This window comes from Mustela nigripes, chromosome 10, assembly GCF_022355385.1.
Source record: "Mustela nigripes isolate SB6536 chromosome 10, MUSNIG.SB6536, whole genome shotgun sequence".
NCBI classification, from domain to species: Eukaryota; Metazoa; Chordata; class Mammalia; order Carnivora; family Mustelidae; genus Mustela; species Mustela nigripes.
Window position 1 is genome coordinate 1780056 of NC_081566.1, and position 18431 is coordinate 1798486.

At 47.1% G+C, this 18431-nt stretch overlaps 1 protein-coding gene across 2 annotated transcripts in view; it reads right to left on the minus strand.

The window, feature by feature from the left end:
* The window catches only part of SELP (selectin P), a 42631-nt gene that overhangs the window by 4515 nt on the left and 19685 nt on the right, over positions 1 to 18431 (minus strand). The window contains exons 7-15 of one of the 2 annotated variants that reach the window (XM_059412410.1): positions 17746 to 17931; positions 17073 to 17258; positions 15369 to 15554; positions 12836 to 13021; positions 9447 to 9632; positions 4216 to 4401; positions 2702 to 2914; positions 1531 to 1716; positions 402 to 518 (exon numbers count right to left, since the gene is read on the minus strand). In XM_059412410.1, coding sequence (XP_059268393.1) covers positions 402 to 518; positions 1531 to 1716; positions 2702 to 2914; positions 4216 to 4401; positions 9447 to 9632; positions 12836 to 13021; positions 15369 to 15554; positions 17073 to 17258; positions 17746 to 17931 — 1632 coding nt within the window. Of the gene's footprint in view, positions 1 to 401; positions 522 to 1530; positions 1717 to 2701; positions 2915 to 4215; positions 4402 to 9446; positions 9633 to 12835; positions 13022 to 15368; positions 15555 to 17072; positions 17259 to 17745; positions 17932 to 18431 lie in introns of both variants that reach the window. The other variant, XM_059412409.1, reaches the window with a different exon arrangement.

Here is an 18431-nt window from a genome sequence, read left to right on the forward strand (position 1 = left end):
AGAATGACGAAGGAGCGTGACGCTTGCCGGTTAGTCCTGGTGATAACTAAGGCTACCTGGACCAGAGATCCTCAAATGCCAATGAGTCAACTGGCCTCATCAGAGTTCAGAGGGGAGGGCTTTCGAGAAATTCAGATTTCCCGGCCAGCCTCTAGCTCTCCCTACATGAGGACCTCTGTATTTGCAAAGGTGATTGTGATGGGCAGTCAGCTCTGGAGAGGACTTCTCCTGGGCTTGTTTTCTTTAAGGGAAAATGTTTTTCAAACATGGACTACTGACATTGTGGTTTGACGGGCCCAATGCCAGTAGTGATGACATCAACAGTCACACCAGCTCCTCCAACATCACGCATCTTCTTCACAAGAAAGAAGAAAAGAAGGAGAAGACGCTTTCCTATTTACCTTTTTGTCTGAGGCGCTTTCTTAGCAGAGCCAGGAGTGTCCCACATGTCACCAAGCCTATTGTAGAAGCCACTGCTCCACCGAAGTAAGTCAGGGCTTGCTGGATTGTCAACGGCCCTGCTGCAGAACAGACACACAAGCAGGACGTAAGAAGTGTGTTGCACCAAGGGCCATCATTCTTCCAGGAGGGTCCCAAGGACTGTGAGTTGTGAGACCACACAGGATTATCAACGGTCCCGGCAGGAGAGATCTAGAAGCCATAAAAGTACACCAACAGTGTGGGGAGCATTTTATTTTATTCCTAATGCTTAAATATCTAACACAATGTCCAAAGGCGTCAGGGGAAGGATTTAATAAAGTGAACAAAATGGGGGTGCCTGGGTGACGAAGTGGGTTAAGCCTCTGCCTTCAGCTCAGGTCCTGATCTCAAGGTCCTGGGATTGAGCCCCACATCGGGCTCTCCACTCTGCAGGGAGCCTGCTTCCCCCTCCCCCTCTGCCTGCCTCTCTGCCTACTTGTGATGTCTCTCTCTCTCTGTCAAATAAATTAAAAAAAAAATAAAGTGAACAAAATGATGAAAGAAGTAGAAGTTTAAGCACATAAAATAAACCATGGTTAATTCTGGGGGCCCAAGATTCAGTATATGACAAAATGTAGTCGCGACAAGCTGTAGAGAAATAAATGAAAACGTAGGAGGTGTATGAAATAAACCTTACAAAGACATGAAGCTCAATTTAAAAAGATCTATGTGTTTTTAGAGGTGTGTGGTAAACAAAATTCTCTGAGATAGTAAATTAGCAATCTGCATAAAGTAAGCTCCAGTTAAAAACATTCTGAAACTTCAGGATGTCTTACACACACACACAGATTATAAAGAAATGAGAGGATGCGTTTGGCACATCTGAGCTCTGAGAAAGGAGTAGTGATTGTCTACACAGAGTTACAGAATTTAATTCCCACTGCTCTGCCTAAGGCGAGGAGATTCTGCTCTGTTTGTCCTGAAACATTCATTAAGACAGGGAAACCCCGTGATGGAAAGGGAGACACTGTCAGAAATACACAGAAAAGAAACACTGGTTTTGTTACGTTCCTTATCAAAGTGCCTTCTTAACCCCTGTGGGAACTATACCTTGGCAGGCTGGCATGGGAGCTGACCACTGGCCGTTCTCTTGGCACGCTGTTCTTGCTGAGCCGTTAAGTACCTGGCCCTCCGGACAGTAGAAGGTACAGGTTGATCCGTAGCTGAAACCGCCCCAGGGGTTGGAGCAGTTCATGCCGCCAGGTTCAATCACGCGCAGCTCGGAGCATCTGACAGCTGCAGGGAAAGCAAACACGTTGAATGAAGGTAGCAGAGCTTACGGTCTCCTCTGTAACCTGCCAGCATTGCCAGCAGATCCGAAAGGGGATGGGCCACATCAACAGTCACACCAGCTCCTCCAACATCACGCGTGCTGCGACGTCCGCTCAGAGAACGGCAGCCTGAGAGCTAGGATGGGCGCGGAGGAGCGTTCACCGAATACCCGCCAATGGCTCCATCAACCTTACCTACAAAAATACTGTTTTCAGAATTTCACGTCTCAAAAATACTACTCTTCTAACTGGATCATCAGCACCACTGGTAATTAGCCGGCATGTCAGCATGTGTTAATTAAAATATTTAATACTTGTTTAACACAGCTGCCTCCAGAAGCTCAAAGGAAGTAGAGACTGTGGCCTTCTCTAACCTTTTCTTCAGGGAACTTCGGGTTCTTGTCCTTCACGCGTGGATGGAAACTAAAGCTCGGGAAATCGACTCCAGCATTACTGAGCAACAGCAACATTCTCAAAGCATCATCCGGGTCCTCATGGGGAACCCAAAGACGGAAGACACACAGTACTTCTGTACGGGGTGACAGCCTTTCCAGGGACATCGCGTGTGGCTCGTCCTTTTCGCTAGGTTCCAGTTAGGGAAGTACGGGATGTTTACACTATCACATCATTCATGGAACTGCAACTTGTTATTTCACAATTTTTGTAGTTGGTTTCGTGTTGGGCAAACTTGTTGCTTTCACACACTGGGACATTTGCAAACGTTTCCTCCTTTATGTCTTTGAGACCAGGGCATTTACTTGTGACATAGCAAGGGGAGAGGTGACATGCCTGTGGCACATTACCACCAAGTGGGATTAGTGTAGCTTTCATGGGGGAGCTGACATGTGTAGTGGTCGTTGGGCGGGATGGGATTTCAACAGGCAGTGTGACGACGAGTGTGGCCGCCAGCCGGAAGGCGGCAGCAGAGCTGCATGCCCCTTTCCTGTTACCTCTGCATGCCGGAGTTCCTCCTGTCCACTGTCCTGAAGGTCTGCATCTGCGAGCACTGTCTCCCATGAGTGTGAATCCAGCTTTGCATCCAAAGTAACAAGTAGTGTTCAAGCCAAAGTTTCCCAGATGGTGCCTACAGGACATGGTTCCTTGCTCTGGCGTGATGAGGGCTGGGCATCGGACCGCTTCTGAAGTACGAGCCGTTACTGTGCCTGCGTGAAAACATGTTTCTCTTTAAAGAGCTCCCATTCAAAGGAGCGTAATGGAGTTAAGACTGACACGGAGTAACTGGCTTCTGCCCTGGTAGCAAGGGAGGCTCTAGCAATAGCTCCTCAAGGAAGTTAAAGTGAATTGTTCATCTCAGGTATGGAAAACCAGATGAGAAAAAAAGTGCCTAAAAATATCCTTGGAGGGGGCGTCTGGGTGGCTCAGTGGGTTAAAGCCTCTGCCTTCGGCTCAGGTCATGATCTCAGGGTCCTGGGATCGAGTCCCGCATCGGGTTCTCTGCCCAGCAGGGAGCCTGCTTCCTCCTCTCTCCCTGCCTGCCTCTCTGCCTCCTTGTGATCTCTAACAAATAAATAAAATATTTAAAAAAGAAACAAAAGTAATATCTATCATCTATCTATCTATCCTTGGATAAGTAATTCTCTAGACCAGAGGAAGAATGGAAGGTGAGACATGATGTCAATGTTACCAACATTTAAAAATAAAACAAAAATTGAAGAGTTGGTGCAGAAATGTAAAAAATTCAGCCGTAAACCAGATGTGCATAAGCTAACTGTCTGCCCTTGCTGCTTCCTTGGGAGGTGGCATCGTCGGGTGGCTGAAGGGCCACATGAAATGCGAGGTGTGCGTGATGTCACCGGCTTTGTCACTGATTTTCTATGTGGCAGGAGGATGCTTGTTGACCTAAAACCTCAGTTCCTTGATTTGAGAAATGGGACCAGTGACTCCGTCCCTCGGACCCTCCTGGGGATGAAGCAAAGGAGACCATTCAATCGACTCAGTGAAGGTCTCTGAGGAAAAGAGGCCAACGTCATGAAAGAAAATTTCTGCTTAAGAATCCACAGATCCTGGGGCACCTGGGTGGCTCAGTCAGCATCTGCCTTCAGGTCAGGTCATGGTCCCGGGGTCCTGGGATCGAACCCCGCATCGGACTCCCTGCTCAGGGGGGAGCCTGCTTCTCCCTGTCTCTCTGCCCCTCCCCCGACTTGTGCCCTGTCTCTCTCTCTCCCCCTCTCCTTCATAAATAAGTGCAAATCTTCAAGAATCCATATATTTTTTTAATCACAGAAATAAGAAGTCCTGTCACTCCTTACAAACTTTTAAATCCATGGGCTGTGTTTCTTCGATTCCAGAAGATGACCCATTTTAGACTAAGAAAAAGAGCTTTCACAGTAATAGTATTATAACGCATATCTGTCACATAGTAAGAGCTTTTATAAGTGTTTGTTATTTTTTTGAAGAAAATTTCTGGAAGAAGAGCCGTCTCAGTGAGTGTATAGTTTTTTACCTTCGCAGGTTGGTGGAGGTGCCGTCCATTTTCCAGAAGCTGTGCACTCAACATGACTGGATCCTTCCAGCTTCAAACCCTTGTTACAGGAGAAACGGCAGGTGGAGCCAACCCCGAGTTCCTTATGCGTGTCAGAACAAGCCAGACTTCCCCGCTCTGGAGCAAATAATTCTGGGCACCTGATGGCTGGAGAGTCAAACAAATTATGTCACAATCTTCCAGTTTATTCAGAAGCCAGGTATGCACCGAATTCATTCATTCATGTCTCTAACAAATATTTACTGAGCATCTACTAGGTGAGGTGTTTTGCTAGGCAGCCAGTATTCCACAACTAATAGGACAGATCGTTTAATGCAGTGGCGGGGAAGGGATGGCAGGCTCACAGTTGAAGGTGGAGGGAGAAGTTACAGAAATGAAGAAGTCAAAGGTTTAAGCAGTCACACATAAGAACCCACAATTTCACCCTCTTCTCTACGCCCCTGTGCTTTGGAAACCCTGCCGCCCAAGGCTCTCGCTGTCCTGTCTGGACGGGTGCGGTCCCCGATTCCACGTCTGCCTTTCCTCCTGCCCGAGGCTACTTCCTCATAGATATCCTGCCAACTCCTCAAACCCAACATTTCTAAAAAGGCAAGATTGATCTTCTGTTCTAAACTATTTCCTCCGTTTGGATCCCCAGGCTCTTTTTTTAATACCACAGTCCCCTAGCACAGGAAAGCTGAAAACCTTCTGGTCAAGCTAGATTAGTCCCTGGAAATTCCCTGAACTGACTTATGTGTACTTGCCTCTGGTTCTTGGTCATGCTGCTCTGAATTTCTTTCTCTTTTCACTGAAAAAAATCCTACCCCTCCTGTAGGAAACAGCTGACCACAGCCTCTGTAGAGACTCTGCTGATCTCTATAGCCTGGACTTCTCTTCTGAACACATCAGTTTTCTGTTTGGGCTTACATGTCGTCATACCCCTGCTGTAGCTTCCCTCAGCTTCTGGATGGAAAACGTAAAATCCAAGAGCCAGGGGTGCTGGGCTGGCTCAGCTGGAAGACCGTGTGGCTCGTGATATTGGTGTCATGATTTCGAGCCCCACACTGGGTATAGAGATTACTTAAAAAAAGAAAAAAATTTTTAAAAATCCCAAGAATCACAAAACTTTGTGTGTTTCACAGTTCACACTGCCGGGTCTCAAGAGTTGGTACTCGTGAATCATTTGCTAAGTGGGTGAATAAACAAATTTTTAGTTTAATCAGCCATTTACCTCAAAAAACTTTTAGAAATTACTGTAGTTATTTATTTCTGTAAGGATCATGTCTTTATGTCCATTAAATTCTCTGACATAAGACTATCACTTATCATCAAATATTCGACAAACTCAGTGAATATTCTTTCTTTAAATCCAAGCTATTTGAACGCAATGCCTTAGTCAAGCCAGGCTCATTTTGCTTAGCACTTTTGCCTCAAAAACAAAACAAAACAAAACAAAACCTCTTGAAGTCTTACGTGGTATCTCACAGAAAAGTGATTATTTCTAGCCTTTACACAGCACCCCAAGTGTTTTTCAGTGACAGGCGATTTGCCAAAAGATTGTGGATCCTCATGTCATGAATCCATTCAAACAAAGTAACACCCTGAATTTCAGTTTAGAATGCTCAAATTTTTGAGTAATTGGTAAATCCAGGGCTGGCAGATCAATTTCATTTACCAAACATTTATTAAATATGTCTGTTAGTGTAAATCATAGACATTAAATCACCTGTGAAGAGTTTCACTAAAATGACTTTTTTAGACTCTTTCAGGATTTTATATTTAAGCCCAAGAAAGTGTATAATGTCAGCTGCAGGACAGCGGGGACCTTGTCAGTCCTTTTCAACCCTATATCCCAGGGGATAGGGCCTGGCACCTAGTAGGGCTTCTAAAATGTTTGTCAAATGAACGTAACTTGGATGTATGTAACTTGGATGCATGCTAGCGAGTATGTTTACGTCTGAAAAGAAACTGGAGGAGTTACTCTCTGAAAAACTCATTCATGTGACCGTCAGTACACAACGAGTTACTACAGCATTAAATACACTGGGGGCCATGGCTTTTATCTCAGTTTGTCAGTCTTGTTCTGCCAAGATTGTAGCTACAGGTTTTTGCTTTTTGGGGTGTTGTTGTTGTTTTGTATATGAAAGTCTCTGAATCCTCTTAGGTAAGAATTAACCTTGTCCAAACAAAGGCTTCTATGTGACTTTAAGGTTTTGACTTCAAATCAAGTAGGGAAGACATTCTCCTGTCTGAGAGGCAGCTTTGATGAGATACACATAACCCCCGTCTGGTAAATAGTGGGCGCCCAGCAAACGTGGCTGAATTACAGGTGTGAAGTGGCCAAGGATGCTGCCGGGGGAGGGGCCTAGGGCCAAAAGAGAGGAGGAGTAATTAATTACAAGAATAGAGAACTGATAAGAATTGCTTTTGTCACGTGCTTAGTGCTTAGTGCTCTATCTCCGTGAGCTTCCAAGCAGTACTATCACAATGACCTTCACTGATGTTTTCTGTAACCCACGAAGGGTTGTATGTAAATCCATGAACTGTCCAGTTCACTGGCCCTCTGTCATTAACTGACAGCAGATTGGCTTATATTATCTTAAATAGGCTTAGTAAATTCTCCCCTATATCTTTTTATTATCTCTTTTTACTTGAGTTAATTTTTGTCAAGAAAATCTTGAAAGGAAGATACAGTATAAATAATAAATTCCTAAACTCAAACTTTAGAGATAAAGACTGCGTCCCTCTGGGGAGTCAGAGAAACGTTGGAGCGGGGAGAAAACCGCAGAGATATGAGCCGGGCCAGGGTTCAGAGGGCAGCGGGGTGCTATGTTATAGGACTTGGATGAGCAGGGACTTGGCAGAGCAGAGACGGGACTGGGAGTGGTCACTAGGAGTTGGGTCCAGTGGCCAAACGTGGTCTCCAGAGGGTCAGTGACAAAGTGATTAGGAGAGTGGTAAAATCAGTGAAGATAGTGGCCCAGCAGTTAGGGACATAAAGGTCACAGCAACCAGAGATAAGCAATTCAGGAAAGGACTTCAGGTCCCAGGGGAGGAAGGCAGTGAGACTGGGAAATACGGCAGCACCCAAATCGCGAAGGGCCAAGGGACTGGTGTTCTGACTAAAAAAGAATGAAAATATCTGCAGAGCCACTGGAAAATGAGATCTCGCATTGCACTCTGAAGTGGGAGACCGAGTGCGCCACCGGCCACCCCGTCCAGCTAACTCAGTGGTCCTCAAGCCCTGTTGATACAGAGCCTGACACAGAGCCACAAAACTCTATGCAAAAATCAGGCTTCTGGGTCAATGCTGAAGGTTAAAATGTTACAGATTCAAGCATGTCGGAAAAGAAGAGGAATGATTTGCCTAAATCCAGAGGATAAATTTGGAGGGTGAGGTGAAAACACAGACCCAACAACCAGAGCTGAGGCTCCGACAGCATTGCTGGTTCCGAGGCCCACAGCTGGCCGAAGCTGCCGGCCACGGCGGGTTCCAGGCGCGGCAGGACCGGTTCCTGCACCAGGGGAGGCAAACGCCTCCTCTCCCAGAGAAGAGGAGCCTGACAGACAAAAGGGGAAACAGGAACTTTGGAGATTAGATTCCAGCTGTAACAACCACAGTGGTGGCATATATGATCTAAAATTTTAGTGAGGTCATTCTTAGGCATTTTTTATTCTTTAGGCTTAATGCAGAATGTGGAAAAACAGCTTATGATAAATGCCGGTGGAATAAATGACTGAGTGAATGAAAAATGAATGAGGAAGCCTGAGTCCTTAGTGTTATCCCCGGAGTGTTCTAGATTCCGCCGGTGCCTGCAGTATAGCTCTCACAGCAGATGGCAGCCTTCTGTGTCCCCAACCTCAGACATCTTGAACAGAAGACATCGGCGTGTCTACTCTCCTTTTGGAACCTAGGAAACTGCCCCCCACCCCACCCTGCCACAGGCTCTCCTGTGCCTTAGAGGGCGCAGGTCTTCTGGTATTCATCTAGCGCTCACGCCGCAAGAAGGAATAAACAATGTCTCAGCTTTTTTCTCTTTCATGCAACACTAATAGATTTCTACCAACACAGCCTCTGGTCTGATCACCAGGCACTGCCATCTCTGAAGTTCACGGCCTCCGGTAGAGCGGCAGCCTGGCCGCTGGCCAACAGAGAGCGCGCGCCAGAGACCGAGGTTTAGGGACACCGCCGCTGGGGGGCAGTGCAGTGTCACGATGACAGCACGGCCGGACCCGGCTGGAGTCCAGCTCCATGCTTCCCAGCTCCTTGGCCTTTGCCGTCTAGGCATCCTCTCGAAGCCTCCATTTCCTCATCTTTACAAGGGATCAGAATATCCACGCTCATGGCTGTGGTGCGGGTCGGATGGGATTCTGTCTGTGACAGAGCTGGTCCTTGTCCCGTAGGCAGTAAACATCAGCTGCTGGTGCTGGTCTCGTCATGACTGAGCACCCTGAAAAGGGCCATGAGGGCCTGGGCTCCATTAGCCAGAGGCTCGGGGCAGACCAAGACAGACAGGCTCCAGCTCCCGTTTTGAAGGGACAATTCACTGTCCACAGGGCTCGTGCGTGAGTCAATTCAACAGTGAATGAAAAGCGGCAGCTGGTGAGTGTTTGCCACACGGCTCCTTCCTCTCCGCCGCAGGGAGACAGAGCTGAAGGAGGCCTGGGTCCTGCCGCGGAGGACCTCCCAGTCCACGTGGAGGCAGAGCCCGCAGAGAGGGGCCGAGTGGCCTGCGAGGTCCCGGAGGGGCGGGGATGGCATCACATCCATCGCTGCATCAGTGCGGGGCTCAGCAGGGCTCGGTGAAGGCGGTGTAGGCAGTGATGAGCCACTGGTGGAAACACACTCCATAAGGAAGTGAAAGTCCGTTGGTGCAGCCGCACTTCGTCTCTTACTCAGGATGCGAATCCCAACAGGTCACTTAGCCCCCCTGAGCCACTGCTTCCTCGGTTGGGAAACAGAGATGACACTGCCCTTCTCCACTACTTCGGAACAGGGAAGACGTTAAAACTCGCAGTGCTACGAACGCACTTTACCAGGCTGTGAAGCATTTAAACGTACAGGGAAATGCAGAGAGCAAGACAGAGTGACCCCGCTCTGCGGAGAGGGGGTTCGCTTTAGATTGGGAACAGTTTTACACGAATCCCTGGTGATTCTTCCTTCTGGCCTCTTATCTGAGAAGCCATACGAAAGGACAGAGCCGCAATCCTACCTTCACAAGTTGGTGCGGAGCCTGTCCAATGTCCAGATGGAGTGCAATCCAGTACTTGTGGTCCGGATAAAGAGAATCCTTCATCACAGGCGAATCGGCACGTGGCCCTGTAACTGGAATCCCCCAGAGGCTGGACGCAGGTCATTGTGCCGTTGTGAGGGCTTCCCAAAGCTGTGCACGTACTGGCTACCACGGGCAGAGAGAGCAGAGTGGGGTCGTTAGAACACAGCAACCTGAAATCAGCCTGTGTACGCGCCCTTCATCCACCCCAGCATTTGGCTGGAACGATCGTTTGAGCTTCATGCTGCTTCCTCACCACTTAGAGGTCAGGCGAGTGTAGAACAGCAGCAGCCGTTATCCTGAAACCCCTCCATCAAGAGCTTTAGACGTCATTTAAAAAGGGAGCTGGTGGTTTGGAAAGATAGCTTCAAGTGTCCCTGGACAGGCATGGAAGTGGCTTTGACACCTTTAGAAACAGAACTATTGGCCTCGGGGTGACTGGGTGGCTCAGTGGGTTAAAGCTGCTGCCTTTGGCTTGGGTCATGATCTCAGGGTCCTGGGATCGAGCCCTGCATCGGGCTCTCTGCTCAGCGGGGAGCCTGCTTCCTCCTCTCTCTCTGCCTGCCTCTCTGCCTGCTTGTAATCTTTGTCTATCAGATAAATAAATAAAATCTTAAAAAAAAAAAATAAAGAACCATTGACCTTGCCAGAGCACAGTGACTAATGACAGGAAACAGGAAAACAAAGTAAAATACTTTCTCCTCCCACAAAAGCTCCTTTCTCCAGCCAACGGGTAGAAAGAATCTGGGTCTAAATCCTTGCTGTGTCCTTACCAGCACAGTGTCTCTAGACCTTTCCGATCTTTAGTTGCTTCATCTGTGAAATGGGAAAATGATATTCCCCACCTTGCAGGGGCCCTCAGTTATACAGAATAATAAATTAAATCAGATGTAAAAACTTAAATTTAAAAATATCTTAAAGATCACGGACACATGGTAAGCACGTAATGGAACTGGCCATCTGCAGATGCTCTTCCCACCAATGCCATCCTATACGGTGACCAGCCCCAGTGACTTACTTGTCCACTTACAGAAAAGGTAAATTACAGCTCGTGGTTCTTGACCACAGTTCATACACACAAAGCTGGAGATGGTGGGGGGCTGGCTTGGGTTGGAGATCATGCTCTGAGGGATGGGGCAAATCACTTAAACCTCTCAGAGCCTCAGTATCTTCACTTCTAAAATGAGGAAAATGGCACTGCCTGGCTCCCAAAATTTTTACAAGGGTCAAAAGCAAAAAAAAAGACTCTTAAGTAAATGTCAGTGACTGTTGAGATATCCCTCCGACAATTAATGAAACTATAATGTCCAGATTCAACATGTCAACATTAAAAAATGAAGACTAAGAGAATGCACGGTTTAGGGCTTTCTTCTTCACGATTTGGTTTGACTGAGTAGCGTACGGCTTCGGACCAGAGTCAGTGACAGGAGGCCTGAACCCATGACCACTCTTCAGCCACTGACTTGAACTGCTTGAAGTTCCAAAAGTATTTTTTATACCTTTCTCTTCCCTTTCCCCTCCTCCCCTCTCCAGCTATATCCCCCTCAACCTGATCAAATTCTTCAAAGACCTCGTCGTTTTCTGCCACTTGAAACATCTTCCTGTCTTCAGTGTGCACGTGTGGGTGGTGGGAGAGAGGAGAGGAGACACATCAAGAAGGCTGTAGCCTGGAAGGAACAACTGGGAGGGTCTTGGTGCCATGGCATCCATATCAAGCTCTTTTATGGCCTTGCCTTCTGATAGCGGGGCTCTGAGAGCTGCGTGTCAGAAGGCAGCAGGGCAAAGGGGACTTAGAAAAGGGAAACTGTCTGATGACACGGTCAGGAGTCTTACAACAGTGAGCGGGTTGCAAGCCTTCTGGTCCCTTCCTGCCCAGCCCACATTTGGGTATTTCACTTGAAGCTCACCCAACAACAACAGGAGAAAGTTCAGTCAGAATCAACAAAGAGCTAAAAGCAGGAGGGAACTAGAAGGTCACAGGAAGCCATGGTGAGTGTCAGCCTCCCTGCTGTGAAACACCCACAGGCAGCACAGTATGGGGCAATGAACCATGACTCTGATGACTATGACAGAATTCTGGGGAAGGATCCCAGTCCCTGGGACAGCCCTCCGCAGGGACTCTGAGTTCTTCCCCAGAACTTCATGGAATTTGTAATATACCCAGGCTCCAGTGTGGCCAGGATTAAAGCTGAGAAGGCAAGGTCAGAAGCCTCATTCTGGTCCTTCTAGACCCTGCTTGGAAGCTACTCTCAACCTCAGCACCAGGGGCTTGCCATGCTCTGGTGCCTGGAAATGAAGGACGTCCAATTCTATTGAGTTCATTCATTCATTCGTTCAACCATTCATTTATTCGCTGTTGACCTGACGTAACTGTGTGTGTGTGTGTGTGTGTGTGTGTGTGTGACCTGAATAGCAAGTGGTTTCCTCTTCATTAAAAACCTGTGTCTGCCTGCTTTCACTCAGACGTTAAAAGTCTGTACAAAGTGAAAGGCAAAGGCAAACAATTCAGGATTATCTAGTATTTTACTATTTAATTTAATTATTAAAATTATATATGCATCATAAAAATACTAATTGCATAGAGGGAAAGTGAATGGGGAAAATACTGGAAGATTTCATATAAGAAAGCTAAAACAACGCCTATTTCAGGCTGGGAGTATTTGAGAGGATTTTTTTGTTTCTTTATGTTCTTATTTTCCTGTAGTTTTACAAATAAGAATCTTGCTTGTAAAAGTGATATTTTCATAAATACAACCAAAGAACTGGATACATCGAGGGGACAAAAGGAATGGGGGGAGGGTATAAAAAGCATACATCTGTGCTTCAGTTCCCAAACACAAAGGATTAGAACCCATTCTATTTCATAAAATATTGGCAGACGACCCCGGCTCTCTTTTCGGCCAAGTACTCCAAGTGCCCCTCCCATCGCATCAGGACACCCATAGGGCGCCCACCTTCCGCCTGGTTCCTAGGAGCAAAATGCCAGTCAGCCTTGGGGCAACCATCCCGAAGCTATTTTTTTCCTTTGTGGCCTTCTTTTGAGGCATTGTTTTTAGCCAGGAGAACAGTGTACCTGGTTTGTGACAGAAGCTTCCAGATCCTGGTCAGAGGCTGATAGGGCCCTTCCCTATCTCCTATTGCCAGACATCCTACTACTCATGTTATCTGCCTGGCCCTTTAAGGTTACTGAATTTGGAATCAATGGGTTACAGGAGGAAAGTGTTTATTAATTTTCCAGTCCATTTCAAACTTCTGGCCCCTAGACAGTCACCACTGCTAAAATACAGCCTACAGTGGATTTCTGAGAAGGTGAGGAGAATTCACCTTACCGTGGCATTCTGGAGGAGGAGAGCTCCAGTTCCCAGAGCGCAAGCACCGCAGCACGCTTGCTCCCACCAGGTGGGAGCCTTCGCTGCACGCAAAGTGGCAGGTTGATTCGTACCTAAAGGCACCAAGTGGGTGGGAGCAGTTCACCTGCCCCTTGTTTGGAGCCAGAAGATCCTGGCACTGCAGAGCTGCAAGTAAGAAAGTGAGGGAGTGAGGACAGAGTAACACACAGGTACACATTAATTTTGACCGCTTAATCCTTTCTAGGGCCAAGAACGGGGGTTTCTGAGTGGGGACTGTTTAAACTGGAGGATGAGAAAAGCCTCCATCACAATGGCACATGGAGAAATTTATACGGAAAACTCATTGTTAAGCATTTTGGCATTTTGGCAATATGCATGAACAATTTTCAAAAGATCATATTTTTAGATTCAAGAATGTATGCTAAGAATGTAATCAAGATGCATAGCAAAAAATCAATTCAGAGATTTTTTTTGAATGAAGACATTACTTTTCAGAGCAAAATACTGAAAATAAACGGAAATGCCACTGATCAGAGGCTGATAACAAATTATGCTGAATCGATGGAAGGAGTACTAAAGGTCGCTAAAAATGATCTATTTCATCTTGGAAAGGTATGGGAGGTATCTCAATGTACAATGTTCAGTGAAAAGTGAATAAAAATTACATATATGCTATGATCTCAATCATGTAAAACAGACGGTCAGAGAGAACAGGTGCACTGTAATATGATAAGTCTTTTCTCATTGTAAAAATGTGAACAATAATTCTAACTACCTTATGGAGATATGTAACTACCCTATGGAGATTCTAAAGTGCTCAGTAAATATTATCCGTGGTCGACAGATATTACCGGGGACAGCAGCAAGCAGCAGCAGCTCGTGCTGACAGATGGCAGTAACACCACTGGAAGCAGACCCTGACCGTCTCTTTCTCTTTCTTTCTCTTTCTCTTCCCAGAAAACACCTGGGAAGCCTGGCCGCGGAGTTATTGAGATCACATCTCAGGAAGCTAAAGAGAGTAGCCAACCATCTTGGGGTGTGATAAGACATTTACGTGCCTGGAGACAAGAATGGCCCCAGAGGGATTCTCTTAAGATCTCTCCCTCCCTTTTAAGCACAGCAAAGCTCCCTTTTGTGTCTGTCTCTCAGACACATTCACGACTCATCCCACTGCCCTCGCCCTCACGGTGTATGGTCATCTAGTCCCTCACTGTCTCATTTTTGGGTTCATTTTTCCATTTTTTTTAATCGTGGTAGGATACACATGGTATAAAATTTACCACTTAACTACTTTTAAGTGCACAGTTCACTGATACAAAGTACACTCATCTCGCTGGGCAGCCATCACCACCAACCAGCGACAGAGCACCTGTCCTCATCGTGCACTCAACCTCCATACTCATTAAACAGGAACCCCGCAGTCCCCCTCCTCTCAGCCCCTGGCAACCACCATTCTGCTTTCTGTCCATGATTTGAACTACTCCAGGGACCTTGTATGAGGGCACTCACCCCTTATCCTCATCTGTCTTCTTATGTCACTAAGCACAATGTCCCTGCGTTTCAGCCATGGTATAGTGTATGTCAGAATGTCCTTCCTTTTTAAGGCTAATAATATTTCATTGTATATCTCAACCACAGTTGTCTTCTCCATTCATCCATTCATGAAAACTTGGGTTGCTTCCACGTTTTCGTTATTATGAATAATGCTGCTATGGACATGAGTGTACAAACCTTTTTCCCTGTTTGCAACCCTGATTTCCAATTCCTGCCTCATTTTAAAATCAGGATATACTTAGATCCGGGGGATTCACATAAATTGCCCAAGGATCCCAGTAAATAGCAACACAAAATGCCAATGTTGCATTTCTAGGACGTGACTTCTGTGTGGAGTACTCCTTGTAAAAATAATAATCCTAGTGACTTCCTTATGCCTCTGCTCTCCTGTAAGAGCAAAATATAGAAAACATGAACTATCGAAGGAAGATTACTTTGTAAAATCAGATTGCAGACATAGGATTTATAAGGTAATGTTGTTATTTTACATACATTTGTAAACCCATAGCAGTTTTAAGCTCTCTTTGCACACATTAATTTACAACCATGAATGAGGCACATAGGTAAGGCAGATAATAATACTTCCATTTTACAGGAAACACTGAACTTCAGAGAGACCAAAATCTTGTTGCCAGGAAATGATGGAACTAGACTAAATGCCTTGTGCATTAGTCTTCTACCGCCCTACGTTGTTCCTTGTGCATCATTCCTTCCTCCCAACCTGTCTCCTTTTCGTCATGCCAACACATTCCATCAGTCAGTGCAACTCTCGCCTTGAGCTCCAATACGCTGTAATGGACATGCACTTTGCTCACCCTTTCCTCCCTAGAGCCGACACAAAGGGTCTGGCACTAGTGGTTCTTGGTGAATGTTTGATGCATAAATGCCTTACTTCAAACGCAGATGTGATGCCTAACCAACTGAGAGACACAGAAGGAACGTTCCAAGGTCACAGTACCTTGACACACCGGTGCTGGCGCTGTCCACTGTCCCAACTCAGTACACTGGACTAAGTCAGCTCCTTCCAGCTTGAAACCCTCGGCACAGCGGAAGCTACAGCTGGTGTTGTCCTGGAATGCTCCTGAGGATGGGGAGCAGTCCATGCTGCCGTGAACGGGACTCTGCAGTGGCCCGCAGGCAATGGCTAAATGGGAGAAAGTTGTCGTTGAAACTGGGTCATGGAAGGGCTCAGTTCCTTCTCAGGAAGACCTCTCAAGAGATGCATCTTTCCTACCAAAATTACCCACATGTCCAGAGCCCCGAATCCTCCCTTTTCCAAAATGGAAACTGCGTAGGACACCTTCCTATGCCCTCTTTGCCTGGGTCACTCTCTTGCCCTTTGATTTCAGCTTAGACTGCACTCTCCTTAGGAAACCTTCCCTGGCCACCCCAGATCAGGACTAATGACTCCTTTAGTACGCTCTCCATGCCCCTTGCACCTGCAGACACTGTCCGAGCACTACCCCTTGGGCCACAGGCTCCTGGAGGCTGGGCTCAGTCATTCTGAGCTGGATCCCAGGGCCTGGCTCTTTAAATATTTACTCTTTACTTAAATTAAATACTCTTTAAATATTTACCGGTGGTATTTGTGGAATTGGATCTGGAAAGAGCTGACATGGAATAGGCTGGACTTTTAAGGAAAAAGCTGGGATAATAGAGCCCATTGTTGATACACTATCACCCGGGCTTATAAAATGATATTGAGTGGGTCATATCTCTGGAACACAGGATGTCAACTTCATCAGACTTTGAATGCCAAGTGAGTGCAGTCCAAGGAGAGTTCCTGCATGAAATTAATCCCTGAGTGACCCCAGTTCTGATGAAGTCAGATTTCTTCATGCACTTCCTTGATAGAACATTTTGACTCCAAGCTATTCCTGCTTGGCTTTTTGTTTTGTTTTTGGTTTTCAGACAAAAGCTCCCATCAACCCTGGGCTTAGACCTCTGGTTTTTACAGAATCAGGGCCTCTAAGAACCAAAGATCCTCTAGTACTTCTTCTCTCTTCCTTTACGGATGAGAAAAGTGAGGTCTGGAAATGTTAAGTTACTTCCAAGTTCTGCTATCTGGACAGTAGCTGAGGTAGGCTTGTAATCAAGTCTCCTGGGCACTCGCTCATTCAATATTCAATTTCCTGCTGCCCTATCCCTCTTTCTGCTTAATGAGCTGAGGGTATGAGGCAACTGCACGGAATTCAGCCTCGTGCTCTTATGCAAGGGTGGAAGGTTGTGTCACATCCTCAGCCAGGACAGCCTGCCTCCCTCCAGGATCAAAGTCACCTCCAAAAACTTCAGCAGGGAATTCCCCTCTTTGTCCTAATAGCCACGTTCCGACTTCCTCTGAAGCAGAGGCCTTGTCCCACAGCTTGTATTGCCAGTGAGGCAGGAAGGGGAAAAAAAGAGATAGAAATTGAGTGACCGGTCTAACGCTAACTACTTCACCGATGCTATTTCATTGCATACTTTTTACATCCTTCATGCTCACAAAGCACCTGGGAACTCTTAGCTCATTTCATGGGTGAAGAAACCATGCCTCCTGGAGGCTGAAACACCTGTTCCACTGTCAGAGCCTGGAGGAGGCTTTCCTGAGGTGAAGAGCCCCTGATCGGGCCAATGTGCCATGACCCTTCCTGGGTGGAGGGGGGCAACGGAAGGAAACTCCTACCTTCACAAGCTGGCGAGGGTGCGGTCCACTGGCCAGAGCCCGTGCAGCGCAGAGAGGCCCAGCCCCTCACCTGGTAGCCAGGTTCGCATCCAAATTTGCAGCTGGAGCCATATGCAAACGCAGAGAGGGGGTGGACACAGTCCATGGTTCCTTTGCCAGGGGCTTCCAGGAGGGGACACTGCACAACTGGAGAGAAGCACCAAGGAGAGAAAGAGAGAGAGAGATACTAAGAAAGGAAAAACCAGGCCCACAGCTGGAAGACGATGATGAAACTACCTCAGGAAATCCAGGTGCAGCTAGGAATCTGTGAGGGTCAGAGACCTTCACGATGTTTGTCCAGACTTGGGGACCAGTCCACAGGGTGACCTCAGTCTTAAAATATAAAAGGAGTCCTCCAAGCTCTTGCTAACGTCCTCCATTCCCTTTACCTCTAAGAACCTGTCCTGGAAGATCTTCTACCAGATCGTGTGTGAAATTTGCGAACGGGGCCTGTTCTAACACTGTTCGAGGGCTGTGGGTTTGGGAGAAGAGAGGACTTGTGAGTGGCGGGTGGAAGGAGGGTCAGGTTGTGGCCGTGCAGGCCAACGTCTCCATAGCTGGCCACTGCCATCTGTACTCGCAGCAAGAACAGGGCATGGTGGACATTATCCAAACCCAATCCCCAGAAACTCACCTTCACACACTGGGGCTGCAGCTGTCCACACCCCTGAGGCCATGCACTGCACCACCTCCGATCCAACTAATGCAAATCCCTCTTCACAGCTGAAGTGGCAGCTGGTCCCGTACAGGAAGGCCTCGGCCGAGTGTGGACAGGTCATGCTTCCTCGCTCAGGAGTCTTCAGGGGTGGGCACTGGGCAGCTACAAACAACCCCAGAGTAATGGTGTGAGCCCTTGGGTTATGCCCGGTGCCAGGGAAAGCTCGGGATGCTACAGTGGCTATCGAAACCTTCCCTCAGTGATGGGAGAGGTGACAGAACTGGTTGGTTCAAAGGTACTTTCAGGGGCACCTGGGTGGCTCAGTGGGTTAAAGCGTCTGCCTTCGGCTCAGGTCATGATCTCAAGGTCCTGGGATCAAGCCCCACATCGGGCTCTCTGCTCAGTGGGGAGCCTGCTTCCTCCTCTCTCTCTGCCTGCCTCTCTGCCTACTTGTGATCTCGGTCTGTCAAATAAACAAATAAAATCTTAAAAAAAAAAAACTTTCAGCAATTGTTTTGAAAGACCCAAACATCCTCATGGTTCATTTACTTTTTGAAGAAGCAATGTAAAATTACCAAATTAATAATACTCAGCCCTAAGGCCTCATTATTATACTCTATTTGCTTTGCAACTGACAAAGACAGAGCCTGTCTCTCTTTGTG